Source organism: Paroedura picta, chromosome 5 (assembly GCF_049243985.1).
Source record: "Paroedura picta isolate Pp20150507F chromosome 5, Ppicta_v3.0, whole genome shotgun sequence".
Classification (NCBI taxonomy): Eukaryota; Metazoa; Chordata; class Lepidosauria; order Squamata; family Gekkonidae; genus Paroedura; species Paroedura picta.
The window spans coordinates 37,950,576-37,977,499 of record NC_135373.1 but is presented as its reverse complement, the minus strand read 5'-3'; the positions used below and the strand labels follow the sequence as shown (position 1 = coordinate 37,977,499).

Below are 26,924 nucleotides of genomic sequence, written 5' to 3'. Positions count from 1 at the left end.
TGGGAAGAGCCCGAGCGGATATTTCCTGGCCCAACTCTCTTTTTCCATTGCTCTCGCAGCACGACGACCGCGAGGGGGAAGGTGGTGAAAAATGGGCAAACCGTGGCCGAGGCCGTGGCATCTTCCCCCGTGGGCGGGGCCGTTTCCTGTACCGGAAATCGAACACCAGCCCCAAATGGGCCCACGACAAATTTAGCGGGGAGGAGGGAGAGATCGAGGACGACGAGAGCGGAGCCGAAAACCGAGAGGAGAAAGAAGCTCTTCAGTCGGTCGCAGAGTAGGAGGCGTGAGTTGGTGAAGAGGGTCCTGGGAGCCCGGAGCAGGAGCCTCTGGAGGGGTGGCCTCTGCCTGTCCGAACTGCATCTGATCCTTATTGACTAGTTGAATGTGTTTCTGTTTGTTAATTTTTGTGTGTGTGTGACCCTTGGAGGACAACGTGGAGTAAGTTTGTTCCCGATACTCTTTGGCAATCATTTTTGTTTCCGGGGCCGGGGGGGGGGGGGGGGGAGAGAAGGAGAAAAAGATGGCGAAGGGAAAAAATGCCTCAGTTTTTGTTTCCAGTCCTTCCTGTTCCTTGTTTGTGGAGTTTTAAAAATAGAATCCTTTCTTTTAAGCCTTTGCATATAATAGAGACGGTGCCCTTTACGGATGGTTAATTTCAGAACAGCTTTTGTGGTTCTTACATATTAAAGGACGACGCATGTGACTAAACACCAGAGTATAAATCGTTGGGACCAAACTGCGTGTTCTTAAGTTTTAAAGGAAATTTCCTCCCATTTGAATTTGGAGTCCTTTCCTTTTTAGTGAGTCCCCGTTCTGTGTTCCCTTTTTTTGTTGTCGAAGGAAAGTTGGCGTAGTACAACATTGGGGAAAACCTCTCCCTTCTCCCCCGCTTTTGGCTGATCTTAGCAGCATCTTGGTCCTTTCACTCTAGATATCTCACTTATCCTGTTTGCCTCCAATTGTGAATTCGAATACTTTTCAGGGTTGCATAGTTTTCTAAGAAACCTCTGGATCTATTAGGTTAACAGAAATTGTAGCATGAGAAATAAGAATTTTTTCCAGTATTTTTATTAATCTTTTTATAAAGCAATTTTGACTCACTTCTGTGACGACCATGAAAAGTTACCGGTGGTTGGTTTCTGTGTTTTATCTTCAGCTTTAAATTCGTAGTGCTCAGATAAGGTTTTGGCACAGGGGGGACGATCTCGCTTCCAGGCCTTCCAAGCCAGCTACAGAGAATGTTGTTGCTGCATAGAGGAATCAGTCCCTTGAAAATCTGTTTTTTTGTTTGTGGTGCTTTTCTTGCCCCTCACCCCCACCCCATCCTCTCTATGCTATAAATTGGGCTCATTTTATGGGACCCGGTGCAGTTCTTGCTTAGTTAACGCCTGCAAGCTTTTGTTTTGATTGTGCAAATAAAATTTCATTAAAAAGCTGGAAAGGAGTTTCTTTCTCTGGTGTCTTTCTTTGCCTTTACGGCCGACGTTTAACAGGTGTCTGTCAAGATTGCTGCTGAATAAAAGGCACAGCTCTGTGCTATAAACAGCTGGCTTCCCTGTGTCAAAATGGCATGTGCTTTGGATACTTGCCTTGCTGTGTGTGTGTGTGTGTGTGCAAACAGCTCTGGATGATACTGAAATGGACTTCTTCTTTGGCCTCTAGAACCCCCTTGGGGCCCCACCCATAATTCTGGGGATTTCATCACCTGCTGGGTGCATACCTTCATAGCCATGAGGCCCATTTGACCCCCAAAGGGGTCCCGACCCCCAGGTTGAGAACCCCACTGAGTTAGAGCCAGCACGTTGAACTACACTTGAGAGCAACACTAAGGCCCGGGTGTTGCACCCACCACTGGGTGAGCAGCACCTCTAAGTTTCTGCTCCGTTCTTGAGAACTGTTGGGGAAATCTCATTTGCAAGGCCTTCAGTTGCAAAGGGACCCGTCTGGCCTCACTGTTCTTCACTGCTTTTCCCCAGAAAGTGGGAGGGGAGTTACTTTGCATATTGTGTTCCCGGTTTAAAGTGGGGCACTGAACAATAAGAGCACACACCCTCAACATCTAGTCCTTTGTGTATGCAAAACCAGATTTACAGGTCTGAACTGTAACAGTCCTTGATCGTACATTTTTAGATTTGGCAACCTTGATGCACTTGGGAAAGGCCTGGCACAAGCCCCCACTCGTAGAAGGCCCCACAAGAAGCGTAGGCTGTCATAGAGTGAACTCAGGAGTCTTTTGAGAAGAGCAGGATGTGTGCTTTAGATCTAAACAAGAGGCTTGTCTCCCACTCCTGTGTAATTGGCCAGTAGCTGAACTGCACAAGCTAACAGTAGCCGAGATTAAGCCCTTGTACATGGCGGTAGCTTTTGTCACTTAAGGGTTTTTTTTTTTTTTGCAGTGGCTTTAGAGTGTATTTTTCAAAGCTGACCAACCCTTTCCTGTTCAGAGTTCTTGGATCCGGAAGAATGAGAAGTGCTCGTTCCCGTGTTTACAGCAGCAGGAAGTAGAAAAGCAGGCTAACTGCTTCACTGAACTGCAAAAAATAGGAAGTCTGGTTTCCATGCACGTCAGCCTGCTGTCGGGAAGACCAGTTTGATCACCCTGCTAGTCGTCGGGGAAATAGAACCGGTACTTGAACTAGTCTGGGGTGAGGCAAAGTTGAAATGTCTCTGAGCTGACATCCTCTCAGCCAGATAGGCCTGGCTCATGAGATGGGGGAACAGAAGTAGATTCAGGAGGAGCAGAGGGAAGGTTCCTTCAGTGGCAACGGGTGTGGGTTCATGCTCTCCATGCAACTCTGGCTTTTGCTGGACACCTGGCGAGGCAAGCACAGAGCACAGGCTGAGAACCAGCTTCTGATTGGGTGGCCCTTCCTTGGGGATGCACCCAGTGCTGGGGTGGAATTGCCTTCCTGGGAAAAGGCTGCTGCTTCCAGAAGGCACCCCTTGACTCACGTAATGACCAGGTGCTCAACGTCTCCAGGAACTAATCACCCAGATAAATGTCCCCTTTTTGTCAACTGAGAATTTATCTATTACACAAACACATTCCGCACACGTTAGATAACGTGCTTTCAATGCACTTTAGAAGCAGATTTTCCTGTTCTGCACAGGAAAATCCAGCTGCAAAAGCACACTGAAAGTGCATTATCCAACGTGTGCAGAATGGGCCACGCAAAACCAGACTATGCCTGGGCAGGTGTTGGGCAGTCTACACAATGACACCATTTGGGGGAGATGGATGACAGCTCAGCTGTGCTGCAGGATCTCCAGCCAAAGCACTTCAGGGCCGTACTCTCCAAAGTTCATTTCGTTCAGGATTTGAGCATCTTTGTGACCGAAGGGACATGGAGGCTTTCAGGTCCCTGCGCTGTCTCTCAAGGGCGTGAGGTGCTTAGGTCTATTCCGGGCGATCCCGCCGGCCAGCGCTTTGGAGCGGAGGGACTGTTTAGAGGCTGTTGGAGCCTCTAAACCTCAGTCGAGACAAAAGCGCCTCTGAGCATGTACAAAGAGCGTTGAGCTCTCTGCCTAGCTACAGTCAACTCTGAGGTATGTGTGAAGGGAGCACGGCTGCCTGGGCAAGGAGTGCTTGCACCCCAGCGCCTCTTGTGATGTGCCCTGTTTGGGAGATGCCCTGGCCTCTTTGTTTTTTCTCGATGTCCTCTCCCTTTGCCGACATTTAGGCTGAATACCCTTCAGGGCTTGGACCCTGAGCCCCCTTTGTCAGACGCCACAAGCAGCAGACTCAGCCATATCTCAGGGATGCCACATTCATTTTGGGGGGGGGGGGGGGATCAGTTGGCCAAAGTCTACAGAGGAGATTCCTGAGCGAAGATTTGAGTAGAGGTCTTTTGGGGACTGGAGCCTGGGGTGGGCGGGGTGTGGAGAGAGGAGGGACCACAGCCGGGGTATAAAGCCGAGGGGGCTACCTCCCAAAGCCTCCACTGTCTCCCTCCCAGGGAGTTGGTTCCTGAGGTCTGGAAAATGGTTGCAATTCTCAGTGATCTCCAGGCCCTGCCTGGAGGTTGGTAACCCTATATCCCAAAGCATTTCCCTCTCCTTTTATCCTGGATCGGACACTTCATGCATCATGGGCAGTCTCATCTACTCAGACTGGCAGTGGCTCCAGGTTCCTCCCAGAGAGGAGATGCTGGGGAGGGGGCTGAAATTTTGGAGTCCAATGCAGAGGCTCTCATTGACCCCTGCCCCCCTCCCATGCTGTGCTGCCACCTCCTGAAGCCCCAACTGCTTTTCTGTACTCCTGTTGGCCTTGCTTCCCCCTCCCTGCATGCGCGCACACACAGCCTTCGTTTGGGCTTGGCATTCTGCCACGGCTGGACCGCACCGCCTTCTCCGGGGTAAGGAGGACCGTAGAGCCCCCCTGCCTGGCTTGCTGTCGCCTGACCGGGCCAGAAACCTGTCTTACCTGCTTGCCTGGGCTGGGGCCGTCCCTCTCCTGCGTGCGCATCGGGCTAGTCATGATGGGCTTGGCCCTCCCCTCTTCATAAAGGGAGTGTCTGGCTCTCTTCTCTCACTTTGCTCAGGGAAGGACGGTGGGATCTATGCGGAGGGAGGCAGCGAGAAGCTGAGGACTCGGCCACCATGGGTACGTAGCGGGGCTCTTCTCCTCCAGGCCACCTTTGGACCAGTGCTGCTGGAAGAGCTCACTCTGCACTTACAAGGGTTCAGTCCGTGGCCGCTTTGGCACGTGTCGCCTCATCTGACACTTTAGAACAGTGGTCCCCAACCCCCGGGCCAGGGACCAGTACCGGTCCATGGATCAGTCGGTACTGGGCCGCAGCTCCTCCTCGTCTTTCTCCCTGCCTACTGCCTCGGGGTCTGCCCTGCCCCTCTGCCACCAGCTCACCTCTGGTGCTCTCCAGCGGCAGCCATGGCTGGGGCTCCCCCTCAGCATGGCACTGAGCAGCTGCTGCTGGCAGCGCCCCCCAGCGGGCGGTGGGAAGTCAGGGGCACTGGTGGGAAAGGAAGTGGAGCAGGGGCTCAGGCGGCGGCAATGCCCCTCAGCAAAAGACTTCACCTCCCGGGCCTCAGCAAAATTGTCAAGGGTTGACCGGTCCCTGGTGATAAAAAGGTTGGGGATCACTGCTTTAAAGCAACCTCTAGCCCAACCTTAGAACATGGAGGGTAACATTTCTCCCAGTGGGTTACTGGTAGCCTCTCGCCTCTGCCACGAACTCTGTGGGATGCAGCTCTCTCAGCCCAGACCTCCTTGGGATGTGGTGATAGTACTGGTCTGCCTTACAAGGTTGTTGTGTTGCTGAGCTAATATCTGCAGAAGAAGAAAAGAGTTGGTTTTTATGCCTTGCTTTTCACCACTGGGAGATTCTCTCCTTCTGCACAGGAGCCCTGGTCTTCCTTGGTGGCCTCCCATCCATGTACTAACTAGGACAGACCCTGATTATGTACCAATATCTGACAAACGTGGGCCAGACTGGGCTGTTATTACTGAAGGGGACTCTGGTTGACAACTTCCATGTATTTCTTATCAGTTCTATAGACAAATAGCCATTTTTTGGTGCATAGGTTCAAGTTAGCAAAGGGGTGGTGGAGACAGTCAAAGAGCGTTTTGACTGGCTTATGTGTGCATGTGTGTGTGCATGTCTCTATCTTTAAAATCTTGGTGAGCTTTCCTACATGGAGGGACACCTCCGAGCATAGAACGGCTCCCTTTACCCAAGGGAACAAACCGATGCTGGTGGAGAGGCAGACTGTGTTGTCCCCATGTCCCGGCTAATGGCTGGATCGGGTGAGAGGGCTGTGATGGGCGGCTGCCACTCTGTCTCCGTTCTCCCAGAGGTTCTGGTTCTGGTGGACTTTGAGGGCCAGCTGAGCGACGAGTTGAAGATCAAAGCCGGCGACATCATCTGCAAGGTGCATCCCGGCCCGGAAGACGGGTGGCTCCAGGGCGAGCTCGGGGGCAAGACGGGGCTCTTCCCTCAGCCGTTTGTGCAGGTGAGCCAAGGCCTGACTCATACATTCCGCAGGGCCTGCAAGACGGAGCTCTTCCGCCAGGTTTATGGTTGAGGCCGGGGCTGATAATAGATCTATGCCTCCCCCGGGGACTCGGGTTCTGGACCCGAAGCAAAACATCATCAGGACCTCCTCTCCACCCGCTAGTAGTGGGAGGGAGGGGGGGAGTTGAGCTGCCATTCTTGCCATGCCGGCAATATTGGCAATGTTATTATTGTTTTATGGGGTTTTAATGGGGAATTGCGATATTGTTACCCGCCACGAGCCGCAAGGGAGTGGCGGGCTATAAATCTAATAATAATAATAATAATAATAACATGACATTTTGAAGGTGGTGCACCTAAACAAGTGAGTGGGGGGGGGGACATGAGCTTGTGTTTGCAAGTAGCCTTTATGGGGAGGGCCGGCACTGGGCGGACCTCCTGTCATTGGCTGCCACACTGGACTTGCAAAGACCCTTTGGCCCAGCCCGGCAGCCTCTCCAGGGGCAAAACTCAGAATGTGAGAAAGAGTACCTCTGAGTATACACAGAGTGTAACCCTTCTCACAGCTCGGCAAGCAGCTGCTTCATGTCTCTGGAGACATTTATTTGATTGACATACTTCACTTATAGTGAAGCTGTTTTATACTGGATCGGACTCTTCATCCCTAATGGGGACCCAAAGCAACTTATGTCATTTGCCTCACCAGAATGCTGTGATGTCTGTAGGGCTGCCAGGTCCAGATTGATTTTGATTTTGGGGATGGAGCCTGGGGGGGGGGATGGAATTTAGTGAGGTACAGTCCCACACAGTCTACCTTCCAATTTCTTCAAGGGAACCTCGCTCAGTTGCCTGGAGATCAGTTGTGATCCCAGGAGATCTTCAGCTAGCACCTGGTGAGCGACTGTGTTGATCTGAAGCAACAGAACAAGGCTTGAGTCGGGTGGCATTTTAACATCAACAAAGATTTATTCTGAGTATGAGTTCTTGTGGACACCCAGACCTCTTCCGATACCACCGAATACCCGAAGAGGTGTGCGTAAACACAAAAGCTTGGGAGCCAGAATCACAGTTCTCTCAGGGCTCTCTCAGCCCACTCATCTCACAGGGTGTCTTGAGGGGGAGAGGAAGGGGGAAGCAATTGTAATCTACTTTGAGACTCCTTTGTGTAGTAACAAGTGAGGTACAAAAATAAAAAAAACAGCTTCTACCTGAAATAAAAATTAAAGTGCCGTTGGACTCAACACTGGGTAGGTTTAAGGTTGCCAACCTCCCTGATCCCAGCCCAATACTCTTAGCCCCTTCTCTGTCCCGGCCTCCAGGTGAGGGCTTGAGAAGCTGCCCCATGTCCTCCCCCTCACCAGGCTTCCCCTGCAGCTGCTTGGGCTTCCTCCCCCCTCCCCTAGACGGACTGAAGTGGCTATTTGCCTTCTGCCTGCAGTTCATGGCCAAAGGATGCAAATGAGTTCCGGAGGAGAGCTGCTGGCACCTCTGAGAGTGTTTTGCTTAAATTATGGCTGGCAGGAAGCGGCACGGAGCGGTCCAAGATCTTGCTGGTGCCCCTTCGGAGACCAGCCTCTTGCCTGTACTGTGACCCAGGCTGCTTGCCCCCTGCTGATAGCTGGGCAAGGAAATCTGAAGGACGCCTGCCCTCCTTCCTTCCTTCCTTCCTTCCTTCCTTCCTTCCTTCCTTCCTTCCTTCCTTCCTTCCTTCCAGCCTGTTTTTTTTTGTGTTGACATCCCATTTGGAGACTGTCAACTCTGGTTTTTTTTTCTTAATTAAAAGAAATAAAGTTTTCTGTCTATTATGGCTGAAAAGACAGTTCAAATGGTTATAATTAGTTTTGAACTGCTCTGACGTGGCTTCCCTCCAGGAACTCTGTGAAATGGGATTTTGATGAGGGCATTGTGAGTACTTGTTGATTCAGCCTTCCTGCCACACTGAACTACAACTCCCAGGCTGCCTTGGGGAGGAAAGAAAAGCCCTCGGGATTGCTTAATTCTTGCTTAGCAGTTTAGACCCGCCTCCAAGGGGGAGTGTCCTCTTAAGGCCACACCCCAACCCTCCCCTATATAGTTGACGTTGATGCATGTCCTTCCTTTTGGCCTCCCCTTCCTGCTCTCCAGGATGGCCCTTCTGCTCCGGAGGCGGGGTTTCCTTCGGCAGGTAAAGGTGGGAGTTGAATTGGAGGAAGGTTTTGGATGCTATCTGGCCCTTCCTGTTGCTGGGGGGTACCTGGAATGCAGGCTCATCCCTCTGGTCTGTTGGCTTTGGCCTAAGAAGTGGCTGCTAAGGTTCAGGGGCTTAATTTCCCTGGGGGAGATGCTCTTGGTAGCGACCGCCATCCTTGGCTTTGTTTCCTGAACATGAGGGAAAGGTCCAGGGCTTTCTCCTCCTCATGAAGGCCTCAGGTGATAGTGGTCCTCAGAGCCCTGGAGGGCCTTGGAGGGAAATGGCAGATTTTGAGTTGGAAATCAAGCACAGGGGAGTTGGCAACCTCCATGTGGCGCCTGCAGTTCTGGAATGGCAACTGATCTCCGAGAAATCTCGATGGGCTAGTCCAGGGGTAGTCAAACTGCGGCCCTCCAGATGTCCATGGGCCACAATTCCCAGAAGCCCCTGCCAGCGAATGCTGGCAGGGGCTTCTGGGAATTGTAGTCCATGGACATCTGGAGGGCCGCAGTTTGACTACCCCTGGGCTAGTCTGTTGTAGCAGGAGGAAAGAAGGAACAAGAATCCAGTGGCGTCTTAAAGACGAACCACATTTGTGGCAGGGGATGGGTTTCCATGAGTCGTGGCTCATTGTGTGCCTCAGAGGCCAGTTCCCCCCGAGAACATGGCTGCTTGGAAGGGTGGGCTTTCGGGCATTATGCGCCGCTGAGATCCCTCCCCATCCCAGGCTCCATCTCCACATCTCCCAGAGCTTTCCACCCCTGAGTCAGTCACCAGCATGAGGCTGAGAGTTTCCGGAGTTCTTCGGCCCAAACTGAGCTGCTGGGCTGGGCCAGAGTTTCAGAGGCGATGCAAATGGTGTGCTTGTAACGAGGACCAGCGGCTTTATCAGGATATTCCAGCAGTTTCTTAGCCTGCCTTCAGCTTTGCTGCCGGGTTCATAATTGACCTTTGACTAGACGAAACAAACCCAGCGCAATTGGCTGCAAATCAAAGCAGTGGCAAAGTTAATTGCTTTCTGCCCATTGAATTCTTACCTGCTTCCTAAAGATCACCAGAGCTGGTCTTCTGCGAGCAAGTAGGGAGGAGAGGGCCATGAAAAAGGTCTACGAGGGTGGGGGGCACTCATGTGCTTGGGGGGGGGGTAGGGTCTCTTCTTCCCTCCTCAGGACCACTTCTCTGAGTCCCCTGTCCTCTTTTTTCCCCCTGCCCCAGGAAATCCCAGCAAGCCTCCGAGCAGACGGCTCCCAGCGGTGTCCCCGATCCGTCCGCAGTGGTAAGAGGGGGGATTTCCACCGCCTTCAGCCCTGCAGCTTCAAAGGGAAGAGCACAAGGGACAAAATTGTCGGGAGGTGACCCTAAAATGGCAGAAGCAAAACAATTAGCTATGGAATGTATATTGCCCAGCATATGTTCTGGAATTTCGTTGAACTGGGGCCGGTATCTGTTCCGGCCAAGAAGAGTACTAGAACTGACAGAGGTCCAAGTTCCATGTGGGGATGCTCTAGGGCAGGGGTAGTCAACCTGTGGTCCTCCAGATGTTCATGGACTACAATTCCCATGAACCCCTGCCAGCAAATGCCAGCAGGTTGACTACCCCTGCTCTAGGGCAAGGGGGCCCAAGCTGTGGTTCTCCAGATGTCAATGGACTACAATTCCCATGAGATGGGAATTGTAGTCCATGGACATCTGGAGAGCCACAGCTTGGCCATCACTGCCCTAGGGCTCCATCTTTGCTGAGCTGCTGGTCCAACCCCATCTGAAGTGGCTCTGGCTTTCCACGAAGACCCTCAGGGCTGGGGCCTTGAGTGGGGGATGATTCTTCCTTGGAGACCTTGCAGGCTCTTCCCTGAGCTATGATGCAACTTTGGGTGCTGTTATGGCCACGGAGGCTGCAGCCTAGTTCAGAGGATGGCTCCAGGAGAGAGGGACGGTCCTTTTCCAGACTGTTGCAATGCCCTGAGGCACTTCTTTCTCTTCTGAGAGCCAAGGCACTGCCTGGCCGGAGCCCTTCTCCCTCCCATGAACACACGATGCTGCCTTATTCTGCATCTGACCTTGGTCCGTCAAGGTCAGTACTTTCTATCGGCTCTCCAGATGGAAGACAGAAGGTGCTGTCTCTTTCTGCCTGGAGATGCCGGCAACTGGACCTGGGGCCTTCTGCTTGCTCGCCAGAAGCGCATCTGGTGGATTCTGGCCTGGGGGGCGGGGGTGGTCTGTGTGCTTCTCCTGTTGGTGAAGGGACTGCTGCATGCCTGTTCCCTCTGACACGGCACCTTCTGCGTTCCTCCCTTCCGTAGTCCATGCTGTGAAAAAGCAGCCCCTGCCGAAGCAGCGCTGGTGCCAGGTCACCTTCCCTTACACCCCTACCAAGGAAGATGAGCTGGCGTTGTGCCCCGGAGAGCTGGTGCAGATCTTGGAGGAGGTGAGGCTGGACAGGGGTGGGGTGCGATGGGCTTAGCGAGTTCCTGCCCCAACCTCAGCTTCTCAGCTTAAGTGACCGGATAGGAAATGGGAGGCAGGGGTCAGAAGAGAGGCACCCCGTGGGGGCTTGGGTTGCTAGCTCGGCCCAGGAGCTTTACTCACCTTTAAGAAGGGGGTCGTTCTCACCAAGGGGTCCATGGACACTGGCTGCCCGTCCCCATGAACCACATGACCTTCTGCAAACAGGCCAGAATAGCTACAGCCTCCTCCCCGGTTCTTAAATTCTGTGTGTGAAGTGCCATCATGTTGCAGCTGACTTGCAGGGGCCCCAGTCCTGCAGGGCTTTCCAGGCACCTCTGCCCAATGCCCTGCATTTCCTTGGCGGTCTCCCATCCACAAACGAACTAGAGCACAGACAGGGCTCACTGGCCCATTTGGTCTGCGTCCCCTTCCTTCTGCAGAGATGCTCCCCACATTGTCAGGGTCCATGACTCTTTTACTGGATGTGCTGTGACTGATGCCGCCCCCAAGTGGGGCAATTTAGAAATACATCAGGGCTGTTCCATAATCTAACCCAGGCTCTCTCAATCAGGGTTTTGTGAAACTCTGGGATTTCTTGATAGCCCTGGAAGGGTTTCCCAGATGGGTGGGAGCTAATTAATTTTTCATACATTTTTTTTAATTTCTTAAAGATTTATTGGGTGATATGACGATATATGGTCATGTTGACCCACCCACCCCCTCCCCAAATGGCCAATGATGGGCCTGGAGAGGGTGGGAAGGGGAGGGACCCTGCACAGGCCTATAAACAGCTATGCTTCCCTGCCACATTCTGCACAATCGCACCACTTGTGGGGTTCCTGGAAGCCTGAAGAATGTTTTTCAAAGGTAAAAGAAGTTAGAGAAGGCTGATCTACCAGGAGGGGGCATTTCTTGTGTTCCCATATGCAACCCTAGCTGTCCAAGGTGTTTGACCGGTCAGCAAACCTAGAAAGGTTTGGAATAGTTTCTAAAGATTCTTGGGAACTGTTGCTTCAGTGGTTGTGTGTGTGAGTGTGTGGGGAGGGTCCTAAGCCCTGTTAGGGTGCCCCAGAACTAGCTGTAGGTCTCTTCAAGGGCCCTCTTTCCCTTTGTTGCAGATTGAAGACGGCTGGTGGCTGGGCAAGAAGAGCGGGCAGCTGGGAGCCTTCCCCTCCAACTTTGTACAAGAACTGGGCAGCCCAACTCCAGGTGGGGCCTGGGCCTCTCCCAGGATGACAGCGGCTCTCCAGGCTACGGGCAAAAGCCCCCTGGAGAAAGGGGGCTGCTTTGGAGGGTGGGCTGCAGGGAACTGACCCTTGCTGAGGCACCTCCTCTCCCCAGACCCCACCCTGCCCAGATTCTACATGCCAATCTCCTGGGGATTCCAAAGGCAGAATTGGCATTCCCCTTGGAACGTGGCCTGGGAGGGAGGGGTCATAAGAGGGGGGGGGTCTTTGCTCCAGGTGAGTCTCTTGGGGGATAAAAAAATGGAGGGGGAGCTGATGTGATGTTTAAACTGTGGGGGCAGGGCTCTGCTCCCCCCTCCCCCCCAAAAAAACCTCCCTCTCTTCCTCCCTGCCACAGAGACAATTTTCCCAGAGCCCAAACTGGGGGCAGCGAAACAACGGCCCAAAGTGACAGACGAGACTTTCCTGCTGAACGAGACGGAGGCTGGGAAGGTGAGTGAGGGAAGGGGGACCGGGGTGGCCTTGGTGGGGTGGGAGCAGGGAGGGAAGTGCTTGTTCAGCCCCCATTCAAGTAGTTGTGGGCAGCACTAGATGGCATCTATGCAAATCTGCTGCCCTCTTCAGGGCAGGCTGGGTCCTGCATGCTCTGCTGGCTTACATGCAGTCAGCCTCCCCCCCCCCCCCAAAGTCCTATCAGCCTTGCTCAGGTCTTGCAAACTGAAGGCCCAGCATCCTTTAAAGCAGGGGTAGTCTACCTGCCAGCAAACACTGGCAGGGGCTCATGGGAATTGTAGTCCATGGACATCTGGAGGACCACGGGTTGACTACCCCTGCTTTATAGAGTCTGTTCTCATACTGGGTCTTCCTCTTTTGCTGCTGCCATCAACCTTCCCTGGCACGATTCTCTTTTTGGGCATGTTTTTTTCTTCTCGTTATGTGAGAGCCAGCTTGGCGTAGTGGTTAAGAGCGGCAGCCTCTAATCTGGAGAGCCAGTTTGATTCCTTGCTCCTTCACATGCAGCCAGCTGGGGGACCTTGGGCCAGACACAGCTCTGACAGAGCAGTTCTCACAGAGCAGTTCTGCCAGGGCTCTCTCAGCCCCACCTACCCCACAGGGTGTCTGTTGTTGGGAGAGGAAGGAAAGGCGATTGTAAGCCGCTTTGAGATTCCTTCAGGCAGAGAAAAGCAAAGTATAAAAACTGACTCTTCTGCAAAGTGTGAAGACCTCAGTTTAGTCATTTTAGCTTCCAGGGTGGGTTCAAACTGGATTTGCTCTAGAACCCACTTATATCTTTTTTGGTGGTCTATGATATTTGGAAAACTCTCCTCCAAGGCCGTAATTCAAATGATTATCATCTCTGGCATCCTTTGTCGGAATGTCCAGATTAACAAGGCCAACCTTCCTGTCTCTTCCTTTTTGTGCTGCCTGGTTTTGGCTGCAGCCGGAGACGGTGACGGAGAAGCCCGTTTCTCAGATCCCGAAGGCCCAGACGCCGCCAGCCTGTGAGTGAGGGCCACAAACTCCCTATGTGATGGGGGGGGGCGACTTTGGCTTTGAGGAGTTGGAAGAAGGAACCAAAGCAGTACCCCCTTTCCAGCAATCACTGTCCCAAGGCCTCTCCTTGATCTGTGCCGTGGAGGGAAGAAAGAGGGTGGGTACAAAGTCCAATCGTGTGTGTGTGTGTGTGTGTGTGTGTACTGTTGTCCTGTCACAGCTGATTTATGGTGACCCCGTCGAGCTTTCAAGGCGAGAGGGGTGCAGAGGTGATTTGCCATTGGCTGACTCTGCCTAGCAGCTCCCTTGATGGTCTCCCTCCCACCTACTTGCTAGCACAGTTTATCCCCCAAGATCTGATGAGACTGGAATATCCAGATGTAGGGAGGAGTGGTTTGCAAACCATTGAGCAGGGGTGAGAGCTGTTCATTGGCTGGTATCTGGTATGAATCTCTAGGATCAGGAGTGGCCAGACTGTGGCTCTCCAGGTGTCCATGGGCTACAATTCCTTGGGGCTCCTGGGAATTGTAGTCCACGAATATCTGGAGAGCCGCAGTTTGGCCACCCCTGCTGTGAATGCCTGAGACCCTTTGGAGTCCCAGAGTGCAACACCTGGCAGGTGTGGGTGTTGAAGCTCCCTCTGGTTTCTCCCAGCTGCAGGTGACTCGCCTCGATATTGCCGAGTCATGTTTGATTATCAACCAGCGCACGAAGATGAGCTGCTGCTCAGGAAGGGCGACTTGGTTCTCTTGCTGAGCAAGGTGAGAGTTGGTGGGGCTGGGGGGGCTGGGAAGGGGTGCCCGGGAGCTTCATTAGGTTGCTGCAATCCCAAGAGCTGCCTCCCAGCTCAGGGGTTTAAGGATACTTTAGAGCAGGGATGCCCAACCAGGGAATCCTGGGGTTAACGTGAGAGCTCCCCAGGGGTTATGCGGCCTTTCCCAGAAGTTCAGATGGCCACTGACACCCCTAGACGTCCCTGGAGCCCACTTCCCCTGTTGCTCTACAGGCCTCGTCTCTTTCTCCACAATGGAAATGTTAAATGATTGATTGCATCCACTTCTCTGAAGGGGCATGCCACCTCTTCCGCAAAATCTGGTAAATATTTCAGGGGGTTCTCTGTGTTCTAAAATTTCTAAAGGTTGAGAAGGGCTGACTTACAGGGAAACATCTGATTTAGGGGGAAGATGTAAAAACACCCCCCCCCCATTACTTAGTAAAAGTATCAGTCATCTTGCAAAAAGGTGAACCAAGCCAGTTTGAAATCTTCTTAGTAGTGTGGCACTTTCCACATGCCTGCCATATCTTCCTCCTGGTGTTTATGCCAATAAAGGTACTCTGAATCTGAATTTTCCTCCTGGAGGTCCAGCCCTGGATCCTTCCGTGTCTGGTCTGGTTCAGCTCTTAAGTCTTGAAGTTTGCAGATGGGAAGAGAGGGGGACCAAGCATTTGCAGGGGACCAGGGAAAGGGCTGGTGGCCATGCTCATCCATTCGTTTGCATGTGCCTGTTGAGTGGAAGAAGAATCTAAGCAGAAAGCCCTTCATCCCTGAGGTCCAATCAGTCCCAGGCGATGTTCCCCGGTTGATCCTGTGCTGGGGAATGGGAAAGCAGATGGCGGGCCCTTGGGAGTCCTCTCCTGGTGGGCCAGAGATAACCATCTCCCTGTCTCTCTTGCAGGACACCATGGATGTGGGTTGGTGGGAAGGGCAGGTTCACGGCAAGAGGGGCCTCTTCCCCGACAACTTTGTCATGCCTTTGACCCAAGTGCCTCCTGAGGTGAGATGGATGTCCTGTCTTTGGGAGTGGGGTGGACCAATCAGAGCAAAGGGGGCTCTTTGCCACATGGGTGGGTAGAAGGACTGCTTGAGATTTGCAGCCTGCAAACGTATCAAGGACCACCTGCTCTTCCCTTGCCTGTCAAGGAAAGAGGAATGAATTGGGAGCAGAAGATAATGGAGGTGAACCACTGGCTGCGTTGGTGATGCCGGCAGGTGGGATTTGGACTGTGGGACCACTTGAAGAAGGACCACCAGCACGCAACCAACTTCACTTATCAGAGTTGGGGAAGAGTGTGTTTGGCGGGAGCCTGGGGAGATGAGCTGATGAAACGGATGCCACAAGGAGAAGGAGATGTCCAACATGGGGAGGGGAGCAGGGAGCAGTTCCTGTTGGCAGCAGAGGACAGGACATGCAGTAATGACTTTAAATTATAGAATGGTAATGGGTAGACATCAGGGGGGGAAATTTTTGCACAGTCAGAGTAGTTCAGCAGTGGACTCAGCTGCCGAAGGAGGTGGGGAGCTCCCCCTCACTGGTCTTCCAACAGCAGCTGGACAGATATTTATCATGGATGCTTGAGGCTGATCCTGTATTGAGCGGAGGGTTGGACTCGGTGGCCTTTATGGCCCTTTCCAAGTCTGTTGCATCTTCCATAGAGGCCCCTCAACATCTTAGAGTGGCAGGGAGCTCTCTCCTTTGATGTTTTGCTTCCCAAAGCATCCTTGAGGGGCCATGCCAGGAACTGCAGAAGGAAGTTGGGTTTTGTGGGTTCCCTCCCTCCGTTGGTATTGGGCTGGCTCTACTCCATTGCTACTTTCTAAACCAGGGATGAGAACTCCCCGTGGGTTATGTGGCTTTTCCCAGAAGTTCAGATGGCCACTGACGTCACGAGATGTCCCTGGAGCCTACTTCCCTTCTTGCTCTACAGGCCTAGTCTCTTTCTCCACAATGGAAATGGGAAATGATTGATGGATTGATTGGGTGGGTCCCACATCCTTCTTCTGCACCCACTTCTCTGAAGGGACATCTCACTACTTCCAGGGTTCTTTGAAGCCCGAAAAATACTTCAAGGGGGTTCCTCCAGGGTCAAAAGGTTGAAAAAATCTAGTCTAAATTGCAGGCGTGAAAATTGCACAGCCTCTCTTGTGCTGCTGTTGAGGATCATTCAGTAGCCCCATTTTTCTTTTGGTCACTCAGCTCTTCTGTTTCTGCAGATCAAATCCCAAGTGCCGGCCAGGGGCAAAGACTCTGGTGAGTAGCAGTCCGGTCTGTCTCAGGCCGCTGACCTTTCAACTTGCAGTTCAAAGCCTCCAGGGTCATCACTAGGGTTGCCAACTCTGGGTTGAGAAGCTCCTGGAGATTTGGAGGGGGGGCTTGGGAGGGGAGGTACCTCTGTAGGGTTGTCATTTGGAGCCCACCTTCCAGAGGAGCTGTTTTCTCCAGAGGAGCTTGGGTTCCACCTTACTTGAACTAGACTTGAACTAGATCCACAGCTTCGTATTTGCAGGGTGGGACGAGGGATGGACCAAATATTTGTAGTGATTCGAGTTAGTTTTTTCTGCCACATCACCTTTTTTTCTTTTACTGTGATGAGTTGGATCTGTGTTCTGTTTTAATGGGGACTTTACTGGGATTTTATGCAGACTATTGTAACCTGCCACGAGCCACTTGGGAGTGGCGGGTAATAAATTGAAATAATAATAATAGTAGCAGACCAGGGAAGGGTTTTTGTTTGTGTTTCCTGTGCTTCAGGTTAAACTGCGGAAAAGGCCCCAGAGCATTTCCCTCAAACTCTCTCAAATCTCTTTTTAAATATCACTTTTAAAGCCACCAAGTCAGCCAAGAAATTCTTCCACGGCAGCAGAGGGGACTTAAGGCATCTCGGAGATCACAAAGGTAAGTCTGGGCTTCATGCAAGAGGGGAGAGTGTAGGGTTGCCAGCTCTGGGATGGGAAATACCTGGAGGTTTTGGGGGCACAGCCTGAGAGGGGAGGGGAGGAGAGGAATAGAAGGAGACGGGACTTCTAATTGGGCAGAATGCCTAAGAGTCCACCTTCCAAAGCAGTCGTTTTCGCCAGGTGAACTAACCTGTTGCTTGAAGATCGGCTGTAATCGCATATCTCCAGCCACCACCTGGAGGCTGGCAACCCTGGGAAAGTGTCTTCTGCAGACTTGGCGAGGCCTTTGCCCAGAGATGGCCTTGGCGCCTTCTCACTGCTGTGGGTCGGTGTGCGCTTCCTTGCGTGTTGCAGAGAGCAATGGCGTTGATGCAAAACGGAACGGAGGCCTGGCTCCCCATTCTGATGAGCTGTTTGCAGCATCTGCAATGGACTCCAGAGCACGTGGGACTTCAAGTGCAATCTGGAGGGGATGGGGACATACAGGGGTAGCTGCCATGCTCACCTGCAGATGGCTCCTCTGGGGCTGTCCTAACACCTGGCCATGTTGGGCAGCTGCGCAGGGGCCCCACAAGTCTAGAGGCCCAATGATAAACTGTGCAGGTATTGATAGTTTGTGGGACAAATTTAGGGTCCAGAGGCACCTTTAAGACCAACAAATTTTTATCCAAGATATGAGCTTTCGTGTGCACACGCACTTTCTCAGAGACAATATACCCTGAATAAAACTTTGTTGGTCTTAAAGGTGCGCCTGGATTCTAAATTTGTTCTGCAGCTTGAGACCAGCCCGGCTACCCACTGGAATCTATCTGGATAGTTTGTGACATGTGAATGGGCAAGCTATTTCTATGAGATGTGAAAACTGTAGAATGGAGACCTATTTTTCCCACGTGGATGAATGGTTGCATAGTTTAGGCCCCAGTACTCTGCTTTGCATGGGGGGCCTATAAGACGGTTAAGGTGGCCCCGGGTGGATCTCCACTGTCCGTTCGTGTCTCTCAGATGCAAAGGAGCCGAAGAAGACAGACACCCCCAAGCCGAATCCTCCAGTGAAGAAGACGCTGCCCCCTCTTCCTGCGTCTGCAAAGGCCAGGTCAGCCCCTGCCGTGTCCCACAAGTAAGAGCTAAGCATACAGCCTGCCAGAGGCCTTCAGACAGAGCACTGGTCTGTCCGGGTCAAGGTATTGTCTGCTCTGACAGGCAGCAGCACTGCCAGGTCGCCAGGCATTTGGAGGCATGTCCCTGCTCTGCTATCTGTTCTCAACCTGGCATGCAAGGAGGGTGCTCTAATACTCTGCTGTGGTCACTCCTGCTTTGGGGTTAGAGGGTGTTTGTGTCTCTCCTTTCCTTATTGTTTTGTGCTTCCTTTGACCCTCCCCCCACACACACACGCACACACTTACACGAGCATTGCCTGTGCCTGAGATGGAAGGAAGATATGATGGACTTTTCCTTTTCCGTCTCCGGCTGGAGACGCCACCATCTTTTAAAAAGGGTGCTTCCTGTGAACTTTTGTAAAAAGCACAGTGGCGACAGAATAATTATCTGTGCTCATTCTTTGCCTGCAGGGAATATTTTACATGGGGCAACCTTAAAGACGTCACACACATGCCACTAGCGATTGGGGATGGTAGATTTCATTCCTCCCACTCCCCCCTTCAGTATTCCTCCACTTCGTTTTCCTGCTGATGTTGACTAAGCTTCAGTGTTTCTAGTGGCAGGCAGAAAGTGCCTCTGAGCATGTGCAGTGTCCACCCAAGAGACCATAATGTAGCAGAGATTAAAATGGAAGGATGCTGGGCTAGAGAAGGCTTAAAAAACAGCCTCCTGTTCCCTGGAAGGCCATACTTGGCATTGAAGCAGGCCAGATGTATTGGTGTTATAGGGCAGGGGTAGTCAACCTGTGGTCCTCCAGATGTTCATGGACTACAATTACCACGAGCCCATGGGAATTGTAGTCCATGAACATCTGGAGGACCACAGGTTGACTACTCCTGTTATAGGGGATTCACCTTGGGGAATATCGTAGTGTTCATCTTAAGGCTTTCCCCACCCTGTTCCACCTTTAGGAGGATGGTGGTGCAGGTCAGCTCTCCCTGATTGAGGCTGGCTGTAATATGTCTATTCTACCTGACTCCTGATAGTTAACAAGTTTTGGCATTCTTTACCACCTGGAGCGTGGAGGTTGTCTTCAAGGGCAGATCCATGTAGAGTGCATTACAGTAATCTAGCTATGGAGGATCTGTGGCATAGAGCGCCATGGTTAGGTGAACTAGGTCAAGGTAGGGGAGCCATTCTTCAAACTGCATGAAGATGAAAGGAAAGATTTTTGGCAGCTGAATTGACTTTCTTCTCCAGCAATAAATCTGGGTCTTGGAATAGCCCTTGCGCTCTTCATGGAGCCAGTGGGGGTCATCTGTACCCCATCAAATGGGGGAAGCACAGTGTTCTTGAAGAACTCTGCCTTCCTGGCTAACATCACCTCCATCTTGTTAGAATCCAGTTACTTAAATAGCTCCTTGAACACTCCCTTTCTGGCATTTGTATCGATGCCCTTTTAACCTTGATAATACGTGCAAAACTGACTGGGGAAATGTTGCTGTTTCTGGCTGTCTTGCAGAGGCCGTTTGTAATACCCAGGGTGCTTCAGGGCTGGAAATGCGTATCCAGATTCCAAACCGTAGAACCACAGGTGGTAGTAGAAGGGATGCAAAGAGGATCTGAGACTTAGTGGTAGAGCAGCTGTCCACTGGCATGCTATCATGTCCCAAAGAAACCTTCAATATGTAGACTCATATGTAGAATGGAAAATCTCTTTATTGAGAAGGTACAACTGAGAGCAAGGATTCCCTTGCTAAAACTGCTCCACTGGCAAACTTGCATGCTTATAGGATCCCACACAGTCCCTCCACCAATTACAAATATAGTGCGCAAACTACCAGGTGCAACACATCTTCCCAGGTCCCGTTCCCACACAAAGCTCACAAAAGCTCCTCCTCGGGAGAGGCTTAATGGATCCCTCCCATCCCTTCTTCCTTATGATTTTTGCAGGTCCTCAAGCGTTCCCATTTCCTGCACAACAACCCCTGCGGGGAAAGGCAGGCCTAGTGTGGCAGGTAAGTACTTCGGCCCTGCAGTGCAAGGCATAGGAGCTCCTGGCCCTGCATTGGGCAGGGCATCTTCTGGGGCCACTTTCTGATGTGCCAGGGAGGGATGGATGAGAGAAAGCTGGCTGGAGGCTCCTTTGCCAATGGCCCCGTGGTGGTCTCTTTCCCCAGAAGCTCCCCCTTTCGATGCCCTCCTCGTTCCCAATGCCAAGCTCAGCCACCCAACAGTGGACCGCCCCAAAATGCCGGGGAAGAGGCCTCCCAGCCAGCTGGCGGCCAGCTCAGGGGTAGGTACCCCTCTCTGTTGCGCCCTGAAACCACCCAAATGCCTCCATTCATTCGTTCGTTCGTTCGTTCATTCATTCATTCATTCCCAGGGGGTGGGATATAGAAGCCAGAGGAATGGCTGGGCTGCTGGAGAGGATGATGGGGTGGATTCTCTTTGCCTTCAGGGAGAGAAAGGTCAGTTCAGCCCTCTGGAGAAACCAGGGGGGGGGGAGCCCTGCTGAGCATGTGGGAAGGTACTTTTAAACAGCTCTTTAATCTGCTGCAGCTGCTCCCCAAAGAGCTGTATACAAAACCCTCCCTACCTTTGAGACTGCTGAAAGAAGTATGTGGTGGTGGGAGCCATCAGGGCTACAAATCAGGGAGGTTTGGAACTGCATCACCACACTGTGTGGATTGGCCCTAAAAGGTTTCCCACCTGCACAAGGGCCCTGCCTGGGTGTGGCGGTACCCGAAGGCAGGTCTGCATCATCGGGGAAGGAGGTTTTGGGTTTCTGCTGTGGAAACAGATCAGCCGTGCGGCTTCCACCCAAGAGGATTCTGTGCCCTGTCCTGCCATCAGCTTCTCCTGGCTGCCTTTGTGCCCACTGGGCCACCAGGGAGGGCTTTAAAATTTTTCTTTTCATTTACGAAATTTATACCCTGCCTTTCTGCCTTCATCAGAACCTCCAAGGTTGCTGACAAATTAAGAACCTAGATCACAGAATAAAACCTTTCTGACTCTTAAAACCAACCAAAAACACCATTAAACCAGAGCTCCAGTACTTATACAGAAACGTAACAAAAACCAACCATTGAAACATAGGGCAGGCAGGAGGGAACACTGCAGAACGCCAAGGGGAACAAAACAGAATTTGCTCACTGACCGAAGATGGCAACAGGAGGAGAGAGGTGAGTCTCCCTGGGAGGAGGGAATTCCTGAGTGTTTTTTTTGGGGGGGGAGATCCATAATCACTATTGCATTAACAGCACTGTAGGAAGTATTGATTTTTATAAGTCATCTCTTGACGCAGGAGGATAAAAATGCCACTGTGAATAGGAGGTTCAGATATATGCACATTTCTATCCTGAGAGCCAGCGTGGTGTACTAAGGGCAGCGGCCTCTATTCTGGAGAGCCGGATTTTATTCCCCACTGCTCCTCCACATGCAGCCAGATGGGTGACCTTGACCCAGTCACCGTTCCCTCAGAGCTCTCTCAGCCTCACAGGGTGCCTGTTGTGGGGAGAGGAAGAGGAAGCGATTGTAAGCCACTTTGAGACTCCTTTGGGTGTTGAAATGCAGGGGATAAAACCAGCTCTTCTGCCTCTTCTCTCATCTGTGCAGTCTCACAGTGTCTGCTTTCAGTGTTTTCCCCCTTGCTTGTCTGCGATCTTTCCCAAACCATATCGGCACTATTGTCCTTGTGCCAGCCCTCCCCAGTGCCACGGTTGCCCTTCCCGGTATCACCAGAGGCCTTTTGGAGGGCTGTTCAAAATGCTGATTGACACTTCAGGTCTTCCCCATGGTTGTCTTCTTACAGTTCAGGTGCTTGAGCTACCATGGTCCCCCCCCCCCCACACCTCCCCTAGCTTCTTCATGATGCTGGTTTCTGTTTTTCCAAAAGGAGTTTTTCAAGAGGAGGGGAGGAGGGGCAAGGAGAGCTTGGGGGAAACTCCCGAGGTGAATGCTTCACAGCTGCTCAAAATCCTCTGCCTTCCCAATGGCAACAGAGGGAATGTAGGCAATTGTTCCTGTGTGGATACAGCTAAAAAGTTCAGGCGACCATACCCCAGCATGTTGCTATCCCACGAGTTCTGTGGTGTGTGGCTTTCTCTTTTTTTAGCCCTAGTTTGTGGCACTGTTTCTGACAGAAAGCGCCAGTCTGTCCCACGTGAACAGTCCCTGAGCCTTTCCACGGCGATCATCCCAAAGTTCACTCCGCCCTTCTGCGTCTGGCATCGTTCACCATTTCCGGTTCTCCAGCCGGCTGCCTTGGCTCTCTTTGTTCACGACGGCCATTCTGCCCTTGCTCCCTGTTTTGAGCAATCCTGGGAGCTGCATGTGTACTTTGCCAAACCCCCTGCTTTTCTTACTTGACGACCAAAGGAAACCGTTGTTGTTCTGAGATGGTGCTAGCCTGTGTGTGAGAAAGAGACAATCAGGACCTTTGGCTGGCTGCAAAATGAAGAACCAGGAGTAACCCCTCCCCTCCCCTTCCCAAAGGGAGAATTAACCCCTGATTCATGAGTGGGGAGGACAGCTCTGGCTAGTCCTGAGGAAGGCATTTCCCTGAAATCAGTGGCATGCGGAAGGGAACTCACTGGCCGGGTCTTGCCTAGGCCTGCCAGCTGCTGCTTGGGAAATTCCTAGAGAGTGGGAAGGTGGAGCTGGGGGAGAGGCCTCCACATGGTATAATGCAGGGGCGGCCAGGCTATGGCTCTCCGGGTGTCCATGGACTACAATTCCCATGAGACCTTCTCATGGGAATTGTAGTCCATGGACACCTGGAGAGCCACAGTCTAGCTAGCTCTTGCATAATGCCATAAATTCCACCCTGCAAAGCAGCCTGTTTTCTCCAGAGGAGCTGATTTCCAGATGCTCTCCGAGGCTGGCAATCCTAGTCTTGCCCTTGGAGGGATGCAATTGTATAAGGCTGTTTTAAATGCCCCACAGGACTCCATATGAATAGCAGGGCAATAACCAAAGGGCCCTCCTTGTGTTGAGTGGACAGTTACAGAAGGTAGGGGAAAGCCCACAGCCTTTAAAGCTGGTATAAAACCAGCCTAGATTGCAAATCCCCAAAACACCGAAAAAGTGGTTGACTCACAACTCCCAGGTTCGGTCCCTGGCATCGGCACTCAAAAATCTCCGGATCAAGCCTGGAAAAGATGAATCGCAATAACATGAGCTTGACATAGAAGCTGGTGCAAGACTCTCATTTCTCCCCCATGTTTGAGTTGCCGGATCTGCTTTTGCGTGGTCCATCCAGAGGAGGTGGTGGTGGAAAGGGCCGTCAAGTTCCAGCCACTTTATGGTGACCCCACGGGGTTTCATTTATTTATTTCACGATTTATATACCGCCCCTCTCCATTGCCCATTTTCAAGACACATTCAGAGGTAGTTTGCTGTTGCTTGACTCTGTGTCACAACTTCTCGATTCCTTGGTGGTTGCCCATCCATATACTAACCAGGGCCAACTCTGCTTAGCTTCTGAGATCCGACAAGATTGGGCTAGTCTGGGCTATCCAGGGCAGGCAGATCCAGCCTCGAAAGGGGATTAGATGGATTCATGGAGGCTTGGTCTATCAATGGAATCTGCACATTTGGGTGTCGTCAGCCTCTGAATCACTGTGCAAAGACACAACATCTGGAGAAGGCCTTGGTTTCTATGCCCTCTTGCTGCCCTCCGTAGTCACTGACTGGCCACTGTGTGGGACAGGATGATGGATTAGATCAAGGGTAGCCAGACCAGGGCTCTCCAGATGTCCATGGTAATTGTAGTCCATGGACATCTGGAGAGCCATAGTTTGGACTGGATGGACCACCTGATCCAGCAGGTCTCTTCTTATGGATCTGCAGTGAGAGTCCAAATGGTAAATAATGTCACCAAATTGCATTTAGATGCTAGGACAAGCTACTCTGCTGTCCCCTTCTTGTTTTGGCAGGCAAAAGAGCCATCCTTGCCCAGCGGAGAGGAGTCCACAGCCTGTGAAATGCCTCAAGTGGAAGAATACCCAGCCTCTCTGGAAGACCTCAAAGGGGAACTCAGTTTACTGAAGACCCACATGGAGCGGTTGCAGGCTCAGCATCGGTGAGATGGGCCATGGGTGGGCAGCTTCCCCCAAGAGTAGAAGTTCATGGCCATCCGGAAAGCCACCATTTGGCCACCCCTGCATTAGAGGGTGCACCCCATGGGCTTCTATCCCACTGAAGTCATTCCCTTCCCCAGGCTCCAACCCCAAACCTCCTGGAACTTCCCAAGCTGGAGTTGGTAACCCTAACCAATCTGCTGGGAGATGAGCGGAAGCTTAATTTCCAGGCATGTGGGGAGGGAATGAAAAGAAGGGCTTTAAGCCCCTCCCTCCACCACTTTCCCAACCTGGAACTGCTCCAGGGGTAGGTATTGGGCCCACTGGTAGAAATTACTGCAGCCCCCCACCCATACCATGAGTTGCCAGGTCCTCCCTTGCACAAGTGAGGGATTCAGGGGGTAGGGCTACCTGGCCCAGTTTGGGATACTCTTGGAGATGGAGAGGACACGGACCTCAATGGGAGACAGTGCCATGGAGTCCACCTTGCAAGATGTCCACTTTATCCAGGTGAACTGATCTCTGTAGTCCGAAGATGAGCTGCAGTGGAACAATTTTCCTCCACGGAGCGAGTAGCAGCTCCCTGGAGGTGTTTCGGATCAGTGAAGCCTCTACTGGCCATGTCCCTTATCTAGATCCCTGCAGACTGCACAGGGAAGTTTCAAAGACTGGTGTTCTGGGTGAACAGAGCTGGAAGAGCACCAAAGTCCTGTGCAGATGAGGCCTCGGGTGTCAGGTCCAGGAACGCCTTAGGAAAGACAGACTCCCTGGTGTGCCTCCCAGGGCTGCACTCTTCCTATGTGTGAACATCTGGAAGAAGGGATGGGGTGCAATCCTGCAGGGGGGGGACAAGGCTGGTGTGCCTCTCTTGAACCATGCCTGGCTCTCAGCCCATCCTCTGTCTCCAGCTGCAGATGTTGACAGACTTTCATGACTTGTTTGAAGCACGGGGTAAATAAAACGATGCATACAAAGCACCATGTCGGTGGGGGAGATGCCCTTGCAACATGTTTGCAATTAACTGGTGCTGTTTTAAGTGTCTCCTTGGGTGACCCTCTGGCCTTTTATCCCCACCCCCACCTCCACAATAAACTCCCAAGGCACCAGTGCTTGTTTCTCCCTTTGTGACCCTCTGGGTCTGGGCGGGGGGCTTCACGTTCTTTTCCCTCCCTCTTGCAGGAGAGACATGGAAGAGTTGAAGGAGCAACTGGGTCAGGAACAGTCTAAGAGGGCAGCCCTAGAGGTAAGAAATTGCAGATGGGGTTGGAGGTGGAGCAGTTGCTCCTTTGCCCAGCTGGGATTCATAAAAGCCAGACTGTAGATTAGAACGCTATTTCCTGCCTGTGCCAAATGGGAACTTTGCCCTTCCCTGATTCTTGTGGGGGTTTGCGTGTGTTTTGCAGGCCGAAATTGAGCAGCTGAAGCACGCCCTAGCCCACGGGAGTCGGACTGCGTCCTCCGAGAACGGAGTCCCCAGCCTTGGTGCTGCCCCACTGGCCCAGAATGCACGGCTGCCTCCTCTCTCCCCCAAGGACTGTTGAGGGAGAGCAGGTCTCTTTTCCCTTGGCCTGAAACTGCAGGGGAAGAATTCTGTCTTCTGCTCTGCAAAATCTGGGGTTCTGTCTTCTCTACTGTCCCCGTCAATGGGGCGGGGGGAGGTTCAGGTGAGCTGGAAGGCCCAGTCCCACTCCCTCCCCCCTTGCTTGAGCTCTTCTGCTTCACTTGTGCCTGCAGGGAACTGAGAGCACCTCTCTTGCCGCTGCCTGCCCTCTGCAATGGCCTGAGGGTGGGGGTTGGGTTGGGTCCAGCACAATTGTGATTACAATGCCCAGGACGGTCTTGTAGGATCCACTTCCTGCATTTCCTGCCTTCTTGTCCCACCAGGGCTTGGTCTGTGCTGGGCTTGACTGTCCGGCAGGTCCGTTTGGCCTGGGGAAGGTAGGCCAAGAAGCCGTTTGTACATGTGGTGCACAGTGACCTACAAAATGGGCCTGACTTGTGGTTTTCTCGTTAAGAGTGTGAGCCCTTTGGCCGCTTGCTTGGAGGATGCTGGCAAAATCCAAATTTGGGGTTGGGGTGGAAAGCAGGGATGGTGATGCTCTTTTAGGCTGTGTTTAGTTTGGTGGTTCTCATTCTGCATTCCTCCTGCCCAGGAGCACTTGGTGTGAAATTCCCAACTGCTGGATGTTTTTAATGGGTACTAATGGGGGGGGGGGTGTTGCAGGAATTACGAAATATTCCTGTTTCCCGGGGAGCTGCTGATACAAGGTCAAGCGGCTGAGAATTGTCATGCATAGTTCAATTTCCTCTTTATTTAATTAAATATTTTTTATATTTAAACCAGGCTGCTCTCTCTTTCATGCACCTCACAGTCCATGACCAGCAAAATATGGATGAGTGGGTCAGTCCTTAGCCGTGAACCTTTCTTCTGTGTGCTGGCAGGACTCATCCTTTTGAACCTTTCCAAGGTGTGGCAAGTAAGCCGGGGGGCGGTGGAAAGAAGTTAGTTATGGAGACCCACTTTTCACTACCTGAAGGAGTCTCAAAGTGGCTTACAATCAAACCTCCTTCCTTCTCCCCACAATAGACACCCTGTGAGGGAGGTGGTGCAGAGAGAGAGAGCTCTGAGAGAACTGTGACTAGCTCAAGGTCAGAAGAGGGCAAACTTTAAATGGCAGGTTCTTGCCTATGCTAAAGCTCAGCCTCAACCAAACACACGTACGTACGAACATACGTGCATGTGTGTGTAAAAATGGGCGCTCCTCAGGGGTTTCCCTCCAGATGTTTAGGATGATG

General features: G+C 52.2%; 2 protein-coding genes across 7 annotated transcripts in view; both read left to right on the top strand.

Moving 5' to 3' along the window:
- Positions 1-1,447, top strand: part of THRAP3 (thyroid hormone receptor associated protein 3) — a 31,593-nt gene extending 30,146 nt beyond the window's left edge. Inside the window, exon 12 of the mRNA XM_077337303.1 lies at positions 60-1,447. Coding sequence (XP_077193418.1) covers positions 60-281 — 222 coding nt within the window. The 3' untranslated portion in view covers positions 282-1,447. The remainder of the gene's footprint in view (positions 1-59) is intronic.
- A 3,050-nt stretch (positions 1,448-4,497) lies between these two features.
- On the top strand, positions 4,498-26,468 carry SH3D21 (SH3 domain containing 21). 6 transcript variants are annotated; one of them, XM_077337297.1, is made up of 17 exons: positions 4,498-4,606; positions 5,816-5,973; positions 9,361-9,421; positions 10,446-10,570; positions 11,709-11,799; positions 12,175-12,269; positions 13,219-13,279; positions 13,932-14,032; positions 14,948-15,046; positions 16,264-16,300; positions 16,877-16,945; positions 17,950-18,064; positions 19,999-20,063; positions 20,226-20,341; positions 23,985-24,130; positions 25,308-25,371; positions 25,532-26,468. In XM_077337297.1, exons 1-17 carry the CDS (start codon positions 4,603-4,605, stop codon positions 25,667-25,669), a joined length of 1,545 nt encoding a protein of 514 aa, XP_077193412.1. In that variant the 5' UTR covers positions 4,498-4,602; the 3' UTR covers positions 25,670-26,468. The 6 variants fall into 6 exon arrangements, with proteins under 6 accessions (XP_077193412.1, XP_077193414.1, XP_077193413.1 ...); XM_077337299.1 differs by having other exon boundaries at positions 13,926-14,032; positions 17,950-18,040; positions 20,229-20,341; XM_077337298.1 differs by having other exon boundaries at positions 13,926-14,032; positions 17,950-18,040.
- The last annotated feature ends 456 nt before the right edge of the window (positions 26,469-26,924 follow it).